We start from the raw sequence: 23,057 nt of genomic DNA on the forward strand, positions 1-23,057 counted from the left end.
GAGCCCTTGGACATGAGGCTAATAACTCCCAGTTGAGAGAAAATTACTTAAGAGTCATCTATACTATCAGTCATCTACTCCACAAAAAGAAAATTTTAGACCTTACACATTATAAAATCAAAGTAGTGGCATCTCACTGTTTAGAGTCCTACTTTTTTTTTTAAAGATTTATTTATTTATACAAGAACCAGGGTACAGGCCAGATGTGCGGGAGGGTGAGAGGATTCACCAGAGACAGAGCGGGGAGCAGAGCAGGCAGAAGGACCGAAGTACACTGCTGAGGGGAGCAGCGGGCGAGACAGGGGAGGTCTGCTGTGCCATGTGGGACCCTTGCCGGCCGGCCAGCCGAGATCGAACCAGCGCTGCAGAGGCTGCAGACACCTTCACAGTGTGGCGCTCAACCTCCTGCGCCACTAGGGAAGGCCCGAGTCCTACTTTCTTATTTAATTTCCCTTAAGCAAAAATTGCTATGTCATAATAAAAAGACCATGCACCACCACCCCCACCACCATTATTTTAAGCAATGGAGTCAGATTATAGAATGCTCGAAGGGAATGTACTGTAAATATATTCTATGATTTTGGGTGAGGGAGAGATCTCATAAGATCTCAGACCAACTACCATATTTTGAGGAGTTAAAGGCAAAAAGAAGAGTATTTACATATTTAGAAAAGTTTGAGCCCTAATGACATTTCCCCTTCTTTTTACCTTGAACACCAAAGGGATGTTGTCTTACATTTACTTAGAAATCTTAAATTGTCATCAACTTACTTTAACATGTATCTAAAATTTTATTTTCAGATTAAGTTAAAAGACATAATTACACCCATTTTTCTTTTACCTGACTTCAAACCTTACTACAAAACAACAGTATTAAAAACAATATGGTGTTGGCATATAAACAAATATAAGGATCAATGAAATAGAATCAAAAGCTCAGAATTAAATACACATATGTCAGTACCTAGTCTGTAGGTAGACAGGACCAGAAAATAGGGAAAGCACACTCTCTAATTAATGGTTCTGGGTAACTGGAAGGTCACACATAAAAGAATGAAGGTGGATCATTCTGATATTTTACCATTTTAGAGATGAGAATCTGGTCAGAGAAGGCAATGAACTTAAAGAAAGCAAGCAAGAATTCGGACATTACATCTAACTTCATTTTTGCAAGGCCAGCATAAAACATGGGCCTTTCATTTATAGCTGTAGCTTAGAAATCAGTTATGGCTTTATGGTTTATGGCAGAAACCCTTACAGCCAACTTCCAAAAATAATAGACCACCTGGTGTCACTCCACAAAAGCCTCTGGTGTGTTATCACTTCCATCTGTCCACTTCCGGTTCATGCTTCTTTCTGACATCCTCCCAGGGCTATGTGCGTGGTATTCATTCAGCAATACACACATATGTAATTTTTTTCTTTGACTCTTCCTCGGTGTTTTTCTTCCATAGTCCAAAGCTCTCTTACCTCCCCTCTACATTCTGTTCTCATCTGTCCTTGTTGCCCAAAACCTTTCCTCTTAACTGAAAACACGAGGGATCTTATGGTAGAGCTGGTTGTGTTTCATTCACTGAGTCATACATGATTTCTTATCCTTAATGTTTAGAACAAGTACGTAGAATAAGTTTTCTCTCTCCAAAGTTGCCTTTACTTTTATAGCCTCTAATGGTGTGTGTGGTTTGCTGGGTAGGGAAGTGTGGGGCGTGGATTATTCTGACTAAATTGAGGCATTAGAAATGGACCTCCTACTGACCAGGTTTCTTAATCTCCTTCCTCTAACTCTTTTCAGGGGTTCAATTATCTTTTCCCACCACATTTAGGCTAGTTAAGGAAAAAACAACGTGGGAAAGAGACTTCTTTAAGAGCAAATCTGTCCAAGTAGGGCCTCCCCTGGTGGCGCAGACAGCTGAGCTCAGCACTGTGAAGCTGTCTGCAGCCTCTGCAACGCTGGTTTGTTCCCAGCCAGCCGGCGAGGGTCCCACATGGCGAGGCAAACCTCTCCTGTCGCACCCGCTGCTCTCCTCAGCAGTGTATTGCGTCCATCTGCCTGTTCTTTTCCCCCCTCTGTCTCAGGAGAATCCTCTCACCCTCCTGCCATCTGGCCTGTACCCCAGTTCTTGTATAAATAAATAAATCTTAAAAAAAAAAAACTGCCCAAGTAAGGAGAGGGAAGGGAAACCTCTGCCTGGCTCTGAAATAATTAAATGGTCAAACACCATTTAAGTAATGACCACCTTAAAATTGCATGTTCAGACAGGCTTTGCTCCTCAGGACCATCTGGGGAAGGAAAGACTTCATCATCAACTTGTCCTCCCCTTCTCATGCACCAGATTTGGCCTTTGCCTGGTTGTGGACAAGGCCTGAGGAAGGAACAGACACGAAGTAGAACAACTTTATTGTGTCATTCTTTCCATGGCATCAAGGCAAAACTAAACATTAACTCTGGGTTACATTCTTACTAATGTGTTGCATCTTTTCTTTAAGAAATATGATTGTGAAACTGTAAGAATCTTTAGTGGTTGTTGTAATTCTATCTGCAAGTGACTAGCCAAGAGCTGTTATGTTTATTATCAAATGGTAGTAATTTGATAATACACATCAGTAATTTTGAGATAACTTTCAAAGTTCCTCCTATCTCCAAAAAACTATTATAACCTGGAAAACTGTGGCCTTGTCCCTTGGGTTCAGGAGACAGCTAGGCTATTTGTCAAAAATATCAGAATCAGGGCTTCCTCTGGCGGCGCAGGTAGTTGAGCACAGTGCTGTGCATCTGTCCACAGCCTCTGCAGTGAGGGTTTGATCCTGGCCGGCCGGTGAGAATTCCACATGGCGTGGCAGACCTCTCCTTTCTCGCCCGCTGCTCCTCTCAGCAGTGTATTTCAGTCAGGCTGACTGTTCTGCCCCCCACTCTGTCTCTGGTGAATCTTCTCACCCTCCCAAGCATCTGGCCTGTACTCCAGTTCTTGTATGCATGAATAAATAAATCTTTTAAAAAAATCAGAATCACAGCCTTTGCTCTCCCTTGAAGTAAAAGGAGAGTGAACTGGTGATATTAGATACTTCAATTGTCCTTGCATGTGTAAAACCAATGATAAAATATGCTTAAAACACAATTAGTAAAACTATGGCCTTTCCAACTTTTATATTAGCAAAATAGGCAATTTAATAAAAATGCAAATGTTGATGCCCATAAGAATACTTAATGTAATACTGTTTAGCCCAGTTCTATGAGTATAAAAACCACTTAATTATAACTATTAATAATAACTTAATAATAATTATGAAAAATCCTCGTTCTTCCCCAAGCCTTTGTCATCTTCTGGGCTTACCTAAGAAACTAACCATCTTACTATCTCAAAATCAACAGCTGGACTAACAGTGCTGAATATTATATACAAGAAGAGAAAAATAACAGAACTGTAGATTGTGGTATTCAATAAGAATAAAGAGTTTAAAACCATCATATTATGAAATCATTGCACCCAATGACTCCACCTTAAAAAAGAATGTATCTCTGAAACATATTCTGAAGAATGTAAAGGTCTACTCAAACTTCCTTTTCTCAATTAAGAAAAAGCATAATTTTATAAAAATGTATTACTTTCCTCTTTTAAAATTACATATTGAGAAGGGAAATTAAATATTCTAAAATCAAAAAAACATTTTTTAGACCTGAATGTCAGAAACCCACTGTGTTTCTAAACCCTTTGAACATCAGAATTTATTTCTTATTGCTGTTTTCATGTACTCTGTACAGAGAGGGTAAAAGAATTGGTAGCAGAGGGGAAAGGAGACTAGGAAGCAAGCTTATCCTCTAGTGGCAGAAGATATAGAAAGGCATCTGCGTTCATGTCATCACTGGCATTTCAAGTCATAGTGGACAGCACAGAAACATTCAAATCAACATTCCCCAGTATCTGAAGAATCACGAAACCCTAAGGGTTCTTGGGTTAGAATGTAGAATAATGTCCTCATGAATCATCATCTCTCTCCCCAAAGTGCTCTTTTATTTTAGTTAAGGTCATCCAGTATTTCTAGGCAGCTACACTAGGCATTCTTAATTATTCTCTTCTGGAAAGCAACCCAGTCACAATGTTCTGTCAATTATCTCGTCTCAGGAGAAATCTCATACATCTTTTCTCATGGAACTCCTCCAATAGTTTCCTAACTTATTTTTTTTTTTTTAAGATTTATTTATATATGCCTACAAGAGCTGGGGTGTAGGCCAGAGGTGTGGAGAGGTGAGAGGATTCACCAGAGACAGATCAGGGAACAGAACAGGCAGATCTACTGAAATACACTGCTGAGGGGAGCAGCGGGTAAGGCAGGAGAGGTCTGCTTCGCCATGTGGGTCAGCTTCCTGGATGGCCAGGGATTGAACTCCTGCTGCAGTTGCTGCGAATAGCTTCATAGAACTGCAACTTAATGCCTTGTGCCATCAGGGAGGCTCTAGTTTCCTAACTTGCTTCTCTGTCTCCAATCTATTCTCCATTCTACTACTAAAACGCACATATGATCATTGCAGGTCGTTACATAGAACAAAGCCAGGGCCATTCAAAATCTCCTCTGATAATGTCTTTCCGCTCTGTTGTCAGATACAATTATTCTCCAGTCACATCAAACAACTTACCATTTGCCACATATTTACCTCATGCAATTATAAACAAGGTAAATGCTAAAATATCTTTTTTTTTTCCCTTGGTCAATCTGGATAATTTGTCCATCAAAGGTCAAAATATCACCTCCTGTAGGGAAGTGTACAAACTGCCCTTGCTCAGTCCTTTGATCATTTCTGTGACTCTATTTAAATCACAATATTTACACAGCATTTATTTATTTGAGTATCTCACAAAAGCAGCTGATTATAATCTTTTCAAACTAGTCAATACTATCTTAGTTACTTTAGAGCCTGAGAAATGGACAATTAAAAATGCTTCGTGAATGGGTGATGGGATGAATGAGTTAATGAATAAATAAATGAGCAAATAAATGGACATGTCTAAATGGCAAAAAAGCTGTTCTTGTCCTATATTCATATGTAATTTTGAAGGAAAAAAAGGCTCACTTTAAATTATTAATTAAGGATGACTAAAACTTCAAAATTAATAATCAGTTTAGATCAGGAAATCACCACTGCATCTTGCCTCCCTCATAACCTGCTTGATTTCTGAATAACCCTAAAAACAAACTGACTTCAATTTTCTTTCCCTCATTGTCAACAATTCTGTTTTGAAGGTCTCCTTTTTAGTCTCAGATATGTAAGGAATGAGGAGTATGAATCCATTTTGATGCTGGTGACAGAATGTAAAAGACTCAGGACTTGTTAAAAATCTCTTTTCTATATTTTAGTCTGAGTGTGATACATTAAAGTATAGGAAGGAGGACATAGCTTGGGATAAGATAAAGAGAAGGCAATGAGTAAAGAGGACACAGTTAGGGAAAGTTGGAAAAAAGAACTCAGAAGCAGAGAAAGTAATGACCCCAACTTCATTTGGATTCTTTTTCCTTTCAGCAACACCCACTGATGATAAATTAGATGGTGTCATTCCTTCTTTAAGGTTGTTAGGGTCTAGTCAATGACTCTAATCAAGTAAAGACTGATCCTGAATGAGAGTTATTGGTCACTGAAAACACTGTATTAAGAGGCACTCAACCGCTGCGCCACCTGGGTTGCGAAGCTGCCGGCGACCTCTGCGGCGCCGGTTCGATCCCCGGCTGCTCCCCGGCCACTTGAGGAGGGTCCCACATGGCGCACAGACCTCTCCTGCCGCCCGCTGCTCCCCTCAGCAGTGTGCTTCGGTCTTTCTGCCTGCTCTGCTCCCCGCTCTGGCTCTGGTGAATTCTCTCACCCTCCCGCGCTTCTGACTGTACCCAGTGCATGTATAAACAAAACAAACAAACAAACAAATAAATAAATAAAACATGCCTCTATAAAAAAAAATATTAAAAAAATAAAAATAAAAAAGAGGCACTCAAGAGTCTGACCATCTCAAAGTTAAGGCAGTACCTGTGCTATTTCTCTTGAACTTCCATGGAAGGATATGAGAATCTAAGTTACTGACGAAATGATCTTCAATGTTTAATTCAAAACTTGGCAGTGAGAAATTACAGATGAATAATTAATACCACAACAAGAATAAAAATATAAAGCCAAACCCAAATGCACAATGAAATCTTACTATAAGCTATTATATAAAATATTTATATTGTGCATTGGGGAGCAGGGCTGTAATAGTTTACCTCAGTCACTAACTGTACTCAACGCCCCATGCTGCCTGTCCTGCAGTGGCAGTGACCTCCTTGCCAATGGCCGAGTTCTTTCTGACTCTGAGCTCACACCACCTCTGCTGTCCAAGGTGACTTTCCTCCCTGTACAATCAGGGGAACTAACAAAATCAACTACCAGAAAAAGGACTGAGTCTCCTTAGTACAGTTGCCAAGCCCACCCCAAGTAGTCAAAAGAAACCATCTAAAAAAAATCAAGGAGAAGTACTCTGTTTTATTCAAGAACCAACTGGTAGGAAATGGCCTCAGCTTCCAGGAAAAAAAAGCCACACAGAGTCAAAAAAAAAAAAAAGGAACGTAAAGTTATTATATGGCTATAATACCAGCATTTGAAGGCCATCCCATTTACTTTCAATACCATATGCAATACTTTTAATTCTGTTTTACAGCTAAGATTCCACCAGAGAGCAGAAAACTAGCACCTGGCTAGAATTTAAATCTGCATGTCAGATCCCAAGCAGATGCTATACCCTTGGGTTTTCTTCCTCATTTTGAGATCCGGCTACTGTAGGCCCAGCCCTGCCAGGCACCAAATGTGTGACTCTGAGAGTGTTGTGAACTTTTCCAAACCTCAGTTTACTCATCTATAAAGCATATCCAAAATGCTTCCCTACTTCACAGGGCACTGTGAGACTCACAAGCAACAGTATCATGTAAAGGACCTTTATTATCTGAAAAAGCATGACATAAATGTGAGCTGTTAGTACTGATACTTCCATTTGTAAGAGACTATCACATATTAAAGTTCCAAAATGAGTTGGTAAAATTCCATTTCCCAGCAGTGGGTGAAGCAACTGCTAGACTCACACTTCCTCAACATTTTATTTATTTATTTTTTAAAGATTTATTTATTTATGCATATAAGAACTGGGGTACAGGCCAGAGGTGTGGGGGGAGGTGAGAGGATTCACTAGAGACAGAGTGGGGAACAGAATAGGCAGATTGACTGAAATACACTGCTGAGGGGAGCAGTGGGCGAGTCAGGAGAGGTCTGCTGCGCCATGTGGGTAGCTCCCTGGCTGGGATTGAACTTGCACTGCAGTGGCTGCTGATAGCTTCAATGGCTGCAGATAGCTTCACAGGTTGCATCTTAACCCCTTGTGCCACCAGGGAGGCCCATTCCTCAACACATTTTAGACCAAATTCTTTATTCCACTATGTCTTATTTGAAAAGTTCATTTCCCCCCCCCCCCAAGGGGAATGTTTGTTTACATTCTGCAGAAATTCCTATCTAACTGATTACATACTTCAAGGCAAAAATAGGATTATAATTCATCTTTAACTTTTTCAGGAATGCCTCTCTTTCCCAAAAACAAGAGTTGGCTGAGAGAGGTCTGAAAAAAGAACTATCCAAGTCTACACATAGGTATAGACTGAGAAGCCTCAGCCTGGACAGTAATTCTCAAACTTTAGTGTGGGCAGTGTGTTAAAAACTCCAGATTACTGGGACTCAAGCTTAGTGATTCAATTCCAGATAGGGCTCTGGAATCTACCCCTTCAGTTTGTAGTCTGGGTGGTCTTCATACCAAACTTTGAGAAACTCTAGCTAGAACTTCAGAAATCAATTTGCAAAATTTAACTGGTCTGTACTGAAGTGTCTCACCAAAGGCAGAAACTTGAATGATACAATATTTATGATTATAATAAAAGCTAGCAATAATTTAATTTACTATGTTCCAGGTATTGTGATATATGTATTATTTTATTTATTTCTGGGAGGTATTATTATTTCTATTTTTAAATAAATTGAGGCTTAAGTAGATCAATTATCTATAGTTGGTTAGCAGTAAAATCAGGATTGAACTCAGGCAGTCTACAACAAAGACCAACTACTTCATACCATATAGCTTTAAGACCACTCAAAAATGCTGGCATGATGGCTGACAACCATGTCAATGCTGGTTTCCTAGGAAGTTACTAGCTGTGAGTGCTCTTTCCCCTCCAACCTCCAGAAACATCACCTGCCCCATTTGTCAGTAAGAGTGACTCCCTGAAGTTCTCCCTTTTGCGTCACTATGATCATTCTAAATGAATGGAACATTCCAAATTGTTGTTTTGTCCCTAGATTATCAGTGGCAGGAGAAACGCAGATAACATTGAGTTTGACAATTTGTACCAATGTCCTCTGGCATTCTTGCTGTTATCAAAACAAACATGTGTCACCAAGTCAACAGTAATTTCCAACCTTGGATATTCTTTGATCTTCGTTATTATGGGGAATATTAAGATGAGAAAAACAGAACAAGAGAGAAATATGTATACTGGCAACAGTTCCTTAACCATCAAGATAAATCTCCTCAGAGAATACAATATCTTTCTCTATTTTATAAGTTCTGTAAGGTCTTATTTATGCTCTTGTTACCCACAAAACAAAGCTTTAAATAAGAAAAACTATGAAAACTTTGATACATACAATTAAATGTATATTATTATAAATTATAATGGCTCTTATAATTTCATTTAAGTATTCCATAGACTTTAGAAAGCTTAAAATGCATAGCATTAATGAGCTACAGAATTATCATTTACAGTTGATTACAAATGGTAATTATAGTAATTTCTGTAAAAATTTGCAACTAGGCTCTCATTAAATATATAGGTATGTAATCATGTCAACCTTGTCATACTTATTTATAAGGAGAAAACCCTAGTTTTTTGATGATGTTTCACTACAGAAACTGTTCTAGAAATGATCCATTGGAAAGTTCAAGATTTACATGTATATTAAAATTTTCTTTAGAGTGTATATTTTCAGAAATAATTTAGAAGCAGTCACTTAAATTTGTAAAGTTCCTGGGCCATCAAAAGTTGAATATCCATGCATAAATACACCAAAACTTTCTACTGGGAAAGGAATGTCTGTTTATGTAATGGTGAGCTTAAACTTTTCAGAACAAATAGAAACTTCTTTTTCATAAGAATGAATTAGAAAATGTTGACTGAATTGGTAATGTGAAAAACTACTTTCACAATTAGACTCATTGCATTTTTATGATTTAATATTTCTGCAAGAGCTCTTTTTCTTTTAGGAATTCTCCTGCAAAATGGAAAAATCAAATAAACCAAAATATACTCTTAAGAAAAACTAAACATAAGCTGAGCACAAAGACAACTAAGACATAGCACATTAACTCTTTTCACACCACACTGAAGGGATGAATATCTGCTGAATGAACATCTACTTATGGAAAATTATAAAACACTGACAGTAAAGCACATGTCCCTGTAACAAAATGTTAAATTCGTTAGAAAAGTATTTTTGATGCATAAATAATAATGAATTTTAAAATTATCTTTCCAATTATAGTTGTAAATTTTGATTCAATACCCAGGGCTTTTTTGTTAGAGAAAATTGAGAAGCCCGGGGAGCATGGAAACTTACATTTGTATAAAAATTGTGAGCAAGTCAACAAATGGAAACTAGATGTCATATGCAGAAGAATATGAACCTAGACCTTTACCTAATATTATACACAAAAATTAACTAAAAATGGAGCATAGACCATGATGTAAAAGCTAAAACTATTAGAACTTCTAGATGTTCTTTTCCTTGAGATAGGAAAAGATTTCCTAGATCTAATACCAAAAGTATAATTCCTAAAAGAAAAAATTGGTAATTGAGTTTTCATCAAAATGAAATACTTTTGCTCTCCCAAAGACATCATTAAGAAAATAAAAGGGGGGGGTGTGTTTGAGGAAGGATTATGGTCAAAATAAGGGGGGATGTAATTGTATGGGGAATATAACCAAAATGAAAATGCATACATTGTGCAAAAATGAAAAATGATGTCAGAATTATATGAAATAAAATATCAAAAAAAAGAAAACCCACAGATTGTGGGAAAATATTTGTAAATCATACCATCTGATAGAGGACTTTATCCATAATATACAAAGAAATCTAACTGCACATTAATTAGAAGGCCAAAAATGCAATAAAATGAGAAGAAAATTATTTTTAACAAAAATAATTATTTATAATAAAAAATAAAAATTATTTATAATATACTTGATAATTCACAAAGCAATACTATGGATATATAAAAATGTCAACTGTAAAAAAAACTTTACAGTTTTAATGCATTCACAGCATCATTTGTACTGATCAGTTTATAATAATATACTAACAAGCAGAAAATTTGAGTAGACCACCAAATAAGATACATGAATGATGCTCAACATCATTAGTTATTAGGGAAATCCTAATTAAAATAAAAATGAGCTATCACTCTGTATACTAGCAGGGCTGGATTCTAGAATACTGACAATAACAAGTAGTGGAAAGGAAACAGAAACCAGATCCACTGCTGGTGGGAATCAAAAATGGAACAATGGTTTTTGAACAGTTCGGCAGTTCCTCAAATGGTTAAACGTATAATTACCATATAACCGAGCAATTTCACTACTTGTTATCTACCAAAGAGAATGGAAACATATGTCGACACAAAGACTTGTACATATATGTTCATAGCATCATTATCCATAATGGCCCCCCAAAACTGAAAACAACTCAGAGAAACAAAATGTAGGATTACTCATATAATTGAATTTATTTGTTCACAAAGGGAAATGAAGTACTATTATATATCAGATGAACCTTGAAAACAATATACTAGGTAAAAGAGGTCAAACGCAAAAGCCCCGTTGTAAGATTCAAATATTCAGAAAGGTTAAATCTATAGACGCAAAAAGGAGAGCAGACGCTGGGGATGGCAACAGGTAGTAAATGCAAATGGATGTGAGGTTCTTGCTGGGGTGATGGAAATGTTCTAAAATTAGACATGGGTGATGGCTGTATGAGTTCATAAATTTACTAAATCACTTAAATTTTTCAAGTAAAGTACAGAGACAGAAAGCGGATCTGTAGTTGCCTGGTTGTAGGGTAAGGAAAAATGTCAGGCTTTTCTGCCCTCCTGCCATCAGGATAGATGATGGATCCTTGCGGTCCTGAATGAATGCCTGATGGCGGGCATCTGGAATAGGGTGTGGGCATAGGTAGATGGGATTCACCTGGGCTGAGATTGTGCTTTTAAGGGCAGCGTCACCGGGACGCCAGCAGAAGCAGGAGAAGCCAAAGAGAAGCCGAGGCAGAGAATGCCAGAGAGTCCAGAGAGAGTGAGGATATGCTGGGGGCTGGGAGGCCTGCCAGCCTCCCGGCCCCCCAGCACCCTTGCCTGCTGTGTACCTGGTAATCCCAATAAAAGCCTGCAAAACCGCTGAGGACTCTGACTCCTCCTTTACCCGGTGTGCATGGGATCAGAAAACCTGCTCCGTGTCCATTCCTGCTCTTACACTGGTGTAAGGTCAGGAATGACACAGTGCAGGTTTTCTGATCCAGCAGACCGGGTGAAGGAAGAGTCCTGGAGCCCTCAGTGGTTTCTGCAGGTCTTTTATTGGGATTTACCCAGTACACAGCAGGCAAGGGTGCTGGGGGGCCGGGAGGCTGGCAGGCCTCCCAGCCCCCAGCAAATCCTCACTCTATCTGGGCTCTCCGGTGATCTCTGCTTCTCTCTTAGCTTCTCTTTTGGCTTCTGCTGGCATTCCCCATGACGCCGCCCTTAAAAGCCCAGTCTTAGCCCAGGAGAATCCCATCTACATATGCCCACACCCTACTCCAGGTGCCCGCCATAAGGCATGCATTCAGGACCACAAGGATCCATCATCTATCCTGATGGCGGGAGGGTAGAAAAGCCTGACATTTTTCCCTACCCTACACCTGGTCTTGAGTGGGAGAAGGAAGAGATCGCAAATGGCAGGGGGGCTTTTCTGGAAATTGGAAGTGTTTACAATATGACTGCAGTGGTGGTTACACAACTCTAGTAATTTCTTAAAAATCATCCAACTGTATACTTACATTGGGTGAATTTTATGTTATGCAAAATTAATGCTCAATAAAATTTTTAAAACTACTGGGCAGAACTCCTGAAGCCACTACATTTATTTCTGTATATGCAACCTCATCTTTCTGGGCTTAGAAAATGCTCTGTGAATAATTTTTTTTTAAATTTGATTATTTTCATTACCTAGGTAACGTTGGTTTACAACTCTGCCTGTTTTAGGGGTATCGGCTGACACCTTTTCAAATGTATGTTATCACACCACCAAAGCACCCATAAACCTCCAGCTCAGTCAGCTGGGCCCCTCAACGTTTTTCTCCCACTGATTGTCCCACTCTGGTAGCCTCAGTTTTGTAGTCAGATTCCAAGTGTTTGCATTGATTTGGTTTTACTTGTTCCTTAGCATTGTTTCCTTTGCGTTGTTACGTTCCACAAGTGAAATCATCCAGTATCTGTCTCTCTGCTTCTGATTTATTTCACTTAGCTTAATCTACTCCAGTTCCAACCATGCTGTTGCAAATGGCAACACTTCATCTTCTCTTTTTTACAGTTGAGTGATACTCCACTGTGTCTATGTACACTATATCTTCTCTATCCACTCTCCTGATGTTGACACTTGCTCTGTTTGCATACCTTGGCTATTATAACTAGTGTTTCAATGAACAGAGGAATGCACATATCCCTTTGAATTAGTGCTTTTTATAGTCTTGGGATAGATACAGAGGAATGGAATTGATGTATCATACAGTAGATTCGTTGTAATACTTTGAGAAACCTCCATAATGCTTTCTAGAAGGGCTAGACCAGTTTACATTTCTTGTAAATAATTTCTAACCTGTAAGAGAATTGTTTAAATCTCCCAAATTGCTATGTAAGGAATCTAAAGAATAATACCTAAATAATGTACAAAAAATCAAAATTATGTATCTGTATTTCTTACTAAATCATACCGAAACCAGCACCTAGAACCTATCATTATGTATAAAGGATCTGTCATCATCATAAAATGCCACAATTGTTAACTCATGTTGAACAAAGGCCTGAATTTCTCCCCTGTTCACCTCCTGGATTATTTCAGTACTACAATCCAGAGGGAGGTTTTATTTCAGTGACATTATATATTATGATGCCACAAAAATTCCCTTCTTTTTCTTTCTGGAGCAGGAACAAAAACGCAAATTGTTCTGAAGTGGAGACCAGTGATTGTGGGCAAGTTAAATCATCATGTGTGGAGACAGGAGCACCCTTTGGTGGTATGTTATGGCAGGTGGGAACCTCATGTGGTAACAACACTTTATATTCTACAAAACAAAAATCTTCCCATCAAGCATTCAAATCATTTGAACTCTGTAAGACTGTGTGGTGCAATGACTACTGACAATTTTGAAACCACAAAGGGATAAAATTATAAAATCCAAAAGTATTGGAGTGTTTAAGTAAACTGAGACCCAGAAAAGGAAAGGGATTTCCTACACTGTGCCATCAAATTAACTCAAGAGCTGCCAGAATAAGCTAAATTCCACTCTAGTCCATTGTTTCTGTGGCTTGTTTTATTGTTGATCCCCAAAATACATGTCTTCTCCCAATCAACAATTATCTTTGCCTTTTCTCAAAACATCCAAATGCTAACTAAAAATATATACCGCAAAATCATTTTGGAATATATCCTTTTCCTTCCATTACTATGGTCTGATCTCATCATCTTAGTCTTAGTACTGATATCTTCATATCTGGACTAGATTACTGAAGGATATTGCTCCTTCTGCCCCCCCAAATCTCCCTTCCCAATTCTCTCTACACAGATGGTCTTTCTGAGGTGCTTGCTTAAACTGACTTCCCACCCTCTATGGGTTAAGACCCGAACTCCATAGATTCAAGCAATCACCTTCCTAATTATATATGGACCTATCTCCCCAATTTTATTCCCCACTTCTCCATGCAACCACCCTATGCAAAACTGGTGAACAATTTGCAGTTCCCTGCGCACAACAGATTAATCATTTTTTAGACATTGACAATATTCAAAGCACACTGCCAAATATGCATCACCTCATTTAGCCATCAACAACTCTATGCAGTAGATAAGCACCTTCACTGTCCCCAGTTTACAAGGGAAGAAAATGGGAACTTAGATACCTGCTTTGGCTAACTCTCTCCATAGGTCTAGCAACATGCCTCCTCCCCCATGCTCTTCCAATTGGCCTGGAAGGCCCTGCTGCATTCTGCATCTCCCATCCTAATTTTCAGTATCCCACTCAACTGTCCCTCCCCAGTGATGCTACTCTTCACTCAGAGTTAATCATTTTGACTTTGGTACTCTCACAGTACTTTGTACAGTCCTCATTATAAACATATTTTTCATGTTATATCATAATTATTTGCATATATTCCAAACTACCAATTAGATTATAAACCCATGAGAATACAGATGGCTATTTTTTTTTTAAAACTCTTATCCCTTCACTGGCTTATAGCAGGTAGATAAATAAAAATATACTGAATGACAACGTACATCACTATTTATTACATATCATTCATTCCTGCTGCTTTCTTACACAGTCTATTTCAGAGCCTTATTATCTCTGAGATTTCTTTGGTAACAAAGCCTGATAGTATTTCCTCTTTCCAGTTATCTTCTTTATTAATGGTGGATTAATTTCTCCAAAATACAGTTCTGGTTTCAGCTCTTCTCTATTCAAAAACACCCTTGGTTCTTCAATATATATACATTGTATATATTCATATAAATAATGTGTAATTCTTTACTCTGGAAGTCAGGAGTGTCCATGGTCTGGATTTGATTATTTTGTCTTTACTTGACTCATAACCCTGCACCAAGCCAAACTATGTTACTTCCTGTTCTCTCAAATCATATAAAGTTTCTGCACATGTGGCAACTGAAATGCCCCACCTTTCTCTCCCTAACTACCTGTAGAACTCACCTTCTTCAGGTCAGGTCTGGACAAGGTGACCTTGGTACAAGGTTGAGAACTGCAACTTCTCTGAAATCCCACAGCAAGATGGTTTTGCCTCTTCTGTGGGATTTAATCCATTCTGGGTAGTCCTGCTATGATTTAGACACATTGTAACTCATCTGTCACCTCCTTGATATCATCCGACTATTCCTTATAAAGTTATACCTGAATGTCTTACCTGATAGGTGGTCAACAGATTTAATTTGGTGCATTATTGAAAGAGACTACTGACATTATTCTGGACCCTAATTTCCATACATTTTTTTTCTGTTAAAAAGCTGCTATTTATAAACCTATAGTGGACATTAGGCAGAGTACTTGGGCGGGGAGTGGGGGAGTCATCAATAGAAAACAAAAAATGTCGTGAATTTTTTCAAATTAACAAAGCTAATTGATAAGTTCCACAATCCTCCTTAAAATCAACACAGTGGCATGTCAAAACCAGTTTTAGGAAACATTGGTCTAAACTGTCCCATGTCTTAAAAAAGTCAGGTAAATAGAGGATGGAAAAATCTTCCAAACGGATAGTGAACATCACATCGTAAGAACCAGTGTTAAACACAGGGCTGCATGTTAAGCACTCCCAATTTCCTAATTCTTATAAAACTTCAAGGCAGATGAAGTTATCCCATAGTCTAACCTTGAGAAAACAGGCCACAAGAACTTCAACAGTTTGACCAATGGTAGGTATGTTTTAAATAGCAGGGCCAGGGTCCCCACCAAACTAGAAACATTCACCAAAAGACTGAAGCTTCCAGAAGATTAAAGAAAGCTTCCTCTAAGGGAGTTACAGTGGATTTTCACCATTTAATGGTGTACTTATCATTTAATGGTATATTCTCATCATCTATGGTACATTCCAATGCTGTCATGAGCTGCTGAATCTATTCTTTATGGGGCAGGTCTTTTTCCTAGTGACCCAACTCAGCCAAAGAAATGATCATATGACTTGGAAGAAAAAGCAACAATAACACTCTACCTTTATAAAGGCACAGGGACAAATATAAATGCAAAACCTCATTTTAAAGCCAAGTAATAATTTTAGAGACCACCACTAGGTGGCAGGAGTTTAACATAGTGAAGCAATATTCTAAAGTATGTTATAAATGAAGGTAGCTTATTGATTTCAAAGAATATAAAATCTTTTTAAATGGTTTAGTTTTTCAAAGATTATTTCATCACTTTTAAAGTGGTATATTACAAAATAAATGACAAAAGAAAAGACTATTATCCCTTACTAAAAATTGCATTCTAACATTAATTTTTGGTTATTTTTAATAACATTTTTATTGATTTACCAGTTTATAATACTATATAAGTTTTGGGAATACAGCTTCCATACTTTGTGTGTATGCCACCCCATACCCATCACCAAAGTTCTAGTGCAATTCACTAGTAGTGAATTCACTACAATTCACTACTATCAGATTGACCTCCTCAAAGAGACAAAACTAAAGCATAACAAACCCTAGAAATATGAATGTACAATCAAGACTACTAGAGGAGGAAGAAGGGGTTCAGAGCAAACGGGGTAGAGGGCCCAGTGCCATGGTGGAGGGTTATGGCTGCTTTAATGCTTAGCATGGTAGTAACATGTATCTATAGAAGTGGGAACCTATAGCCTAAACCATACAGTGTTGTAACCAATATTAACTCATTTTTAAAAAGTTCCCAGAAAGACCAAATTAATGCCCTACTCATTTTTTCTTAATCTAACACTTATTTTAAATAATAGCATAGGGCCTCCCCGGTGGCGCAGCAGCTGAGCGCTGGGTTGCAAAGCTGCCCGCAGCCTCTGCAGCACCGGTTCGATCCCCAGCTGCTCCCAGGCCACGGGAGGAGGGTCCCACATGGCACGCAGACCTTTCCTGCCGTCTGCTGCTCCCTTCAGCAGTGTACTTCGGTCCTTCTGCCTGCTCTGCTCCCCGCTCTGGCTCTGGTGAATTCTCTCACCCTCCCGCGCTTCTGACTGTACCCAGTGCTTGTATAAATAAAATAAATAAATAAATAAATAAATAACAGCATAATGTACCCAGAGTTTTTATATTCAATAATATTAATTGTTAACAGAAATTTAAAAAGCAGACAACTAACTTTTTACATTCAATAATGTCATACAGTAAAGAGGTTTCAGCTTATATTTTACAAGCACCTCTCCCCAATTGATAGTGCAAATAAAATGCAAAATTTTGGCTAAACAATCATATTTTCTCTTTTTAACATTTAGTTTAAAAGTACAAGAGCAACCCTGATACGCTATATAAAAAATTTAAGGAAATGAATGAAAGTTTAAAATTTATGAGACAAATTTTCAGAATTAACAAATTGTGTGTACCTGTGTAATGTGTTCATTTGCTGTGTAATCACTTGTGGGTAGAAATTAATACATAACTAAATATAGCAAATATACATGTAAAGCTAGATAATGGCCAGGAACACTCTGGGAAGTAATAGGCTGGAAAAGAATTCTTGCATATTATCACTGAAAATGAATAAAATATTTTAATAACTTTATTAATTTTGCTAAGCAGAAAATAAAATCCTCACCTTTAACACAAAGAACCCCAAAGATGTATGCAAATCCTTTTTGATGGGGATGAGGGAATGTTCCAGACTATAAGGGGGCAGGTCATGGTATCTGGTGGCAGGAATTACGCTTCACCTTTTCATCTTATCATCTAAATGACCGAAGCCCAGAATAGGTTTAGGCCTTGGCTACTCATACAACCAGTTAATCAAGTTAATCCTTCTAAAACTGGCAACTAATCCTACGTCATTACAATTGTTCCATAAGGCCTCATTGGAAATAGCGAATGAGCAAAAGGTCATCAATATACAAGACGTCCAAAGATAAATTGGCCTTGAGGCCTCCACAAAAAGTGAGGCAGCCTCACTTCTTGGCCGCTTGGGGATCCTTGAGGCTGATTCAGGTCTGCTGAAAGTGATCTCTGCTAGGTTTTACTTCCCAAGTCTCTCTGTAAACAAAGGTTAGAAACACAATCTAGAGGCTATCCTGGCTGCACAGACTGCATTAGTTGCTGGCTACACCCATGCACAAGTATTAAGACATAACGGAAGTTCTCTCCAGGGACCAGTGGGAAGGAACAGTTGCTAAGGGATTATTTTCTATGACAAGCATCAATTTATACCTGTAAAATAGTCAAGGCAAGTAAGTGAAGAATCATTTGCAAAATATGCACATGGATGCATTGCCTCATCTTTCACTTGTATAAAGTAATATTACAGAATGCATTTATAAAGTGAAAATTATAAAGTTGTCTGAATCCTTGACAGGATATGAAAAGAACATTGCTCTAATAGCTTTGACAGTTAGTTGACTCAATCCATGAGGTGCTTATGTTCTACACTAAAAATAAGTACAATAACCATCATGAAAATTTCTTTCAACTATCATCACTCAGGGGTTGGCAAGTATCAAATTGTATGTTCCTAATTCATTCCTACTAAATAAAAGGGACTTAAAACAATTTAATACAAAGAATTGCACATATATATATACTGTCAGTAAGGGTATGAAAACAGTTTAAAATGTTATAGAAAGAAAGTTATAGGTAACAAAAACCATTTTCAAAATAAAATTTTGAGATCACATGTTTGCTGCAAGGAATAGAAAAAAGGCCTTTTCAACTCCCTCCCACCACAATCTAGCATACAGTTGGTGCTCCATAATTATTTTTTGAATGAATAGTATAGTAGATGCCATTTCAAGCAATTTCATACATTAGCAATTCATTCCAAAAGAAATAAAGGTAACTTCTGAACTTGGCTAACAGTAACTTGATAAGAATAATTGTGATGGCAACACAACTGGCACAGGTATCCTGACTCCAAGGAAAAGCTTTTGCTAAGGGAAACACCCGTGCTCCTAGGCAATCTCAGGAGAGATGAAAGGTGGCACCCGCGCCCCATGTAGCAGGTCAGCTACAAGAGGTCCCTGCTCTGCTCTTACCTCTTCTCTCTTTTCTTCTGGATCGGCTGTCCCACCAAGGACCAGCTGAGTATGGCTGCCAGTATTGCTGTCCTCACTGCCATTGTCACATGTGGATGGCACCAAATCCTGGGAGGACACTGGACCTTGATCCCTCGGAGCAGAACCCTCGCCCCTTTCTTCACTGTCCACTGAGCTCAGGGACAGAGCACTGAGATGGTTGGGACACTTAGCATTCCCTGCGCCTGGGCTCTGCGGGCTGGGGGGCTTGGGTGTGGTGGGCCTCAGAGGAGTGAGTGGTTGCTCAACTTCAAATGTAAACTGGCTGCCAGGTTTTGGTTCATCAGAGTATTTGCTTGACACTTCCTGGGCTATCGGACCGGATGGGGGACTGCCAGCACCAGGACCTATACTTTCTGATGATTCTGTGGTTTCAAGAGGAAACACAGCTGTGTCCACATCTACAGCTGAGCTGCAACCGGCAGCTGCCTGCACACTGTGCATGGGCCCCGGACACCTCCTGCGGTCAGGCTCGCTATTGGTGGACACCCTGCGAGAGTAGTCATCGTGAAGCCTGCTGTGTGGCCGCGGCCTTGGCTGTCCCTCCCCGGGGGACCGCGCCCCCCCTTTGGCACCCTCTCTCTTCCAGGCCACGTCTGTTGCACTGCTCACCAGTCTCAGGACTCTGTCAAAGTCCTTGGCCCGGATCGGACTCTTCCAGCGTTTCGTCCTTCTCTCTGACCCACCGAATTTTTCCGAGTCTGCAGATGAACTGCTCAGTGTCCTTTGGGGGGCTTGCTTTTCCTGCACCACCTTGAGGTCCGTGAGATTCGAGGTGGACTTTCGTTTAAAGGAGCTTTTCTTCAAAAAGTTTAAGTTGTCTGTACTCTTGCTCCTCCTATAAATGATTCTGTTGTTTTCAGAGTCTTTCACCAGGATCTCGCATTGGGTGGGCTCCTGAAGGATTGGGGACAGGTGCCGGGCAGGCTGCTTTTCGGCATCCAGAAGGCTGATGCGGCCCAGGCCATAGGCACGCCGGATGCTGCGGGACCGGTGGGTGCTCCTTTGGAAGGCATCGTCCGCCTCCTCCGGGTCTGAGCAGTCCGACACACCCCCAGCCCCTGGCTTGAGTGGCTGGCACGCTGGTCCTGCGGGGGTGCCCCTGCTTGTCTGGATTCCGAGGGCGGCACCGTTTGGGATGGGTTTTCCCGGTCCCTGGTCTGAGGTATCTTCTTTAGCTGCATCTGACCCCTCTCGGTTCTGAATTCCTTGCAGGACCGAGGATTTCAGTTTTTTAAATGATCCCATTTTCCGAAAAGAGGCAAGGGCATTCCAAGTGGAGGAGTTTCCCATCAGGACCATGGAGCGGGGTCTCTCTGCGTTGGCACTGCTTCTCTTCCGACTCACAGAGAAGAGGCGCATGAACTTGGCCGGGCTGATTCTGGCTTCCTGGGCTTCTGCCTCGCCGCCAACGCAGCCTCCATTCTGACACACTGGGTAAGCGACCATGGCGGGGTCTTTGGGATCCGGGACTGAACAGGGGATTGCAGTGCCTCGCCCGTGGCCATTCTGGGCTGTGGTCATGTTCTTGGGGCCAGGAATCAGGGGCCACTGGGCAGCAGGATTCAGACCCACATGTACATCTGCCAGGGCTGGTAGGGGCTGCAGACCCTTAGCTCCCAGGCCTCCTGCCTGGCTTGCACACGTGCTGTGCACATCAGGCTCCTTAGTCTCAGCCACAGCCTGCAGCAGAAAACAAAGCAGGGATTTAGTCATTTCTCCCCTACAGAAGGATCTCTATAAACTATTTAACAGTTGCTACCAGAAAACAAGGTATCCCTGTGATAGAGCTGATCAAATAAAAATTATTTTAATTTAAGTGAAAATTTTACTTTTCCCCCTTATTATTTTATAATAAATTAAAGAACACACATGTACTTTCTTTTAAAAATAATAATTATGGGTTGTGCATTCATTATGACGGTAAACTCTTAAACCCATTAAAACGTGTTTAAATGAAACCTTTGAAAAACTGCAGGAATGAAAAGGCCCAGGCACCATTCAAGACTGTATCTCCTTTTTATTTGAAATTGCTATTATGAAATACCAAAAAGCCCCAAGTATTTCAAAATGTGACCGTGAAATGTCAACCTATATTAAATTTAACACATCTAATGTGCAAACTGAGTGCAAGGAGTTATAATGGAGATGCTCTCAGCTGCTTATTATCTACAAAAATATCCAAACAGGAGAACTACAAAATGCTATGTGTACACATGGCCAGGGAGGATCACCTGAGTTACACAAGTTTAAGTTTTGTGAAGGAAAGGGGACTTCTTAGGGGCACCTGTTATCAGGATTTAACTAGCCAGCAAATGGAAAATGATGAGGATGATACTGAAATACTGGAAAGTCAGACATTAAAATTCAAATTAAATAAATACTGCACATCTTCCTCCTCCCACTGCCCTAAAGACTACAAGACTCCTGTGCTCACCATCTCCCCCTAAAATGATGCTTTTTTTCCTTAACATATTTCCTCAGAACAAGACCTGCTTAGCCTTCAAGGACCAGCTTAAATGTCACAGTCTCCTTGTTCTCAATAAATGACTAGTAAAGGAAGGAATGAAGTATTAGGGTAATAACCATAAAAGGCTATCATTTCTTTAGTGTTTACTACATGTATAGCCCACGTACTAAGTGCTTTTAAAACAACTTGCCACTGAGTACTCATACAAAACTATGAGGTCAATAGGTTCATTTTCATTTAACAGAAAACCAAATGGAGGCTTGGGTGTGTTGGATGATTCATCTGGGGGTCCCCCAGCTGTGCCTTCCAAAGCCCAGCCTCTTCTCCACTGCTTCAAACTGATGAACAAAGAGAGTGGCAGAGATGGGATATGAGCTCCACCAAGTTCACTGTCTCGTGACACGAACTGATTTAAGTCCCCAAAATCCTTAAGACAACAATCAAGATCATTACTCAGATAGCAATAGTAAAAGCAGAGGAGAAAATTCTGTGAGGACCTTGAGGTTAGGTCCCAATTTAGCTGAGCTCTTTCAAGTACAGAAGAAAATTTGACCTCATACAAAGAGGTCTCATCTGCTTCTGCTTTCCAAATTCTCCGAGGGGTTCATTTTCTATTTGCAGCTATGTCATGCTTAGTGAGGAGGGATCCCCAGGGAGGCTACATAGATTTAGACCCCTGAAGCCTTTCTGATGTCCTATCAACCAATTCCATTAATCAGAATACTGGCGGGGTTACTACATGCCCTCTGCAGTTTAATGTTTTAATGGGAAAATTAGAGGCCTAAAGAGTTGTGGGTGCATCTGAATTAATCATATAAGCAAAATCGTGATTCATCCCAGCACTCTGGATGTGAAATCTATAACCAAATGCAAAATAAGTCCACAGTAAGCATCACCTGTCCACCCCCTACTCTGGGAGGGATGTGGTTACGCAAGCAGTGAAGTCCAGTCACAGGCACTTGAGTGACTGGATATTGTGCAGTAATAATGGTCTTATAACTTGCACTGGATACAGACAAACTAATATAATCCCCTTGTAGTCCGGCTAGACGAAGACAGCTTATTAGCACTTGGCCACAACTAGAGGGCACCATGGGAATTGTGGTGAGTGCAGTGAGATGAAATAACATCTGGAGAGGTTTAACACTGTACCCCTAAATCATATACGGTGTTGTAAACCAACATTACTGCAATAAAAAAATGCAATGAAAAGATGAGTAAATAAAATAGCTGACCCAGTTATATGAAAAATAAACACTTATTTAGAAAACTGAATTTAGTATACCCTAAGGACACAATGGATGATGCAGGGAAGTTCTTGATTTAAAGTTGGGTAGACTGAAAATGTCCTTTGGAAGACATGGGGTCAGGCTTAGGTTCTAAACTCAGTACTGTCACATGAACCTTGAATGCATTCGTTTCAGATATCTGTGCATCAGTGCAACTGATAAAGTAAGAGGTGCCAAGGTGTATATATC

The 23,057-nt window shown here is 39.7% G+C and overlaps 1 protein-coding gene across 3 annotated transcripts in view; it reads right to left on the reverse strand.

Moving 5' to 3' along the window:
• SPATA13 (spermatogenesis associated 13) overlaps positions 1 to 23,057 on the reverse strand; it is a 278,943-nt gene that overhangs the window by 62,148 nt on the left and 193,738 nt on the right. For all 3 annotated transcript variants that reach the window (XM_054701837.1, XM_054701838.1, XM_054701839.1), the window contains exon 2: positions 19,071 to 20,792. In XM_054701837.1, the coding sequence (XP_054557812.1) occupies positions 19,071 to 20,792 (1,722 nt within the window). The remainder of the gene's footprint in view (positions 1 to 19,070; positions 20,793 to 23,057) is intronic.

The sequence above is a fragment of the Talpa occidentalis genome, unplaced genomic scaffold, assembly GCF_014898055.3.
Source record: "Talpa occidentalis isolate TD23 unplaced genomic scaffold, MPIMG_talOcc4v2.1 talOcc4.5, whole genome shotgun sequence".
Lineage (NCBI taxonomy): Eukaryota > Metazoa > Chordata > Mammalia > Eulipotyphla > Talpidae > Talpa > Talpa occidentalis.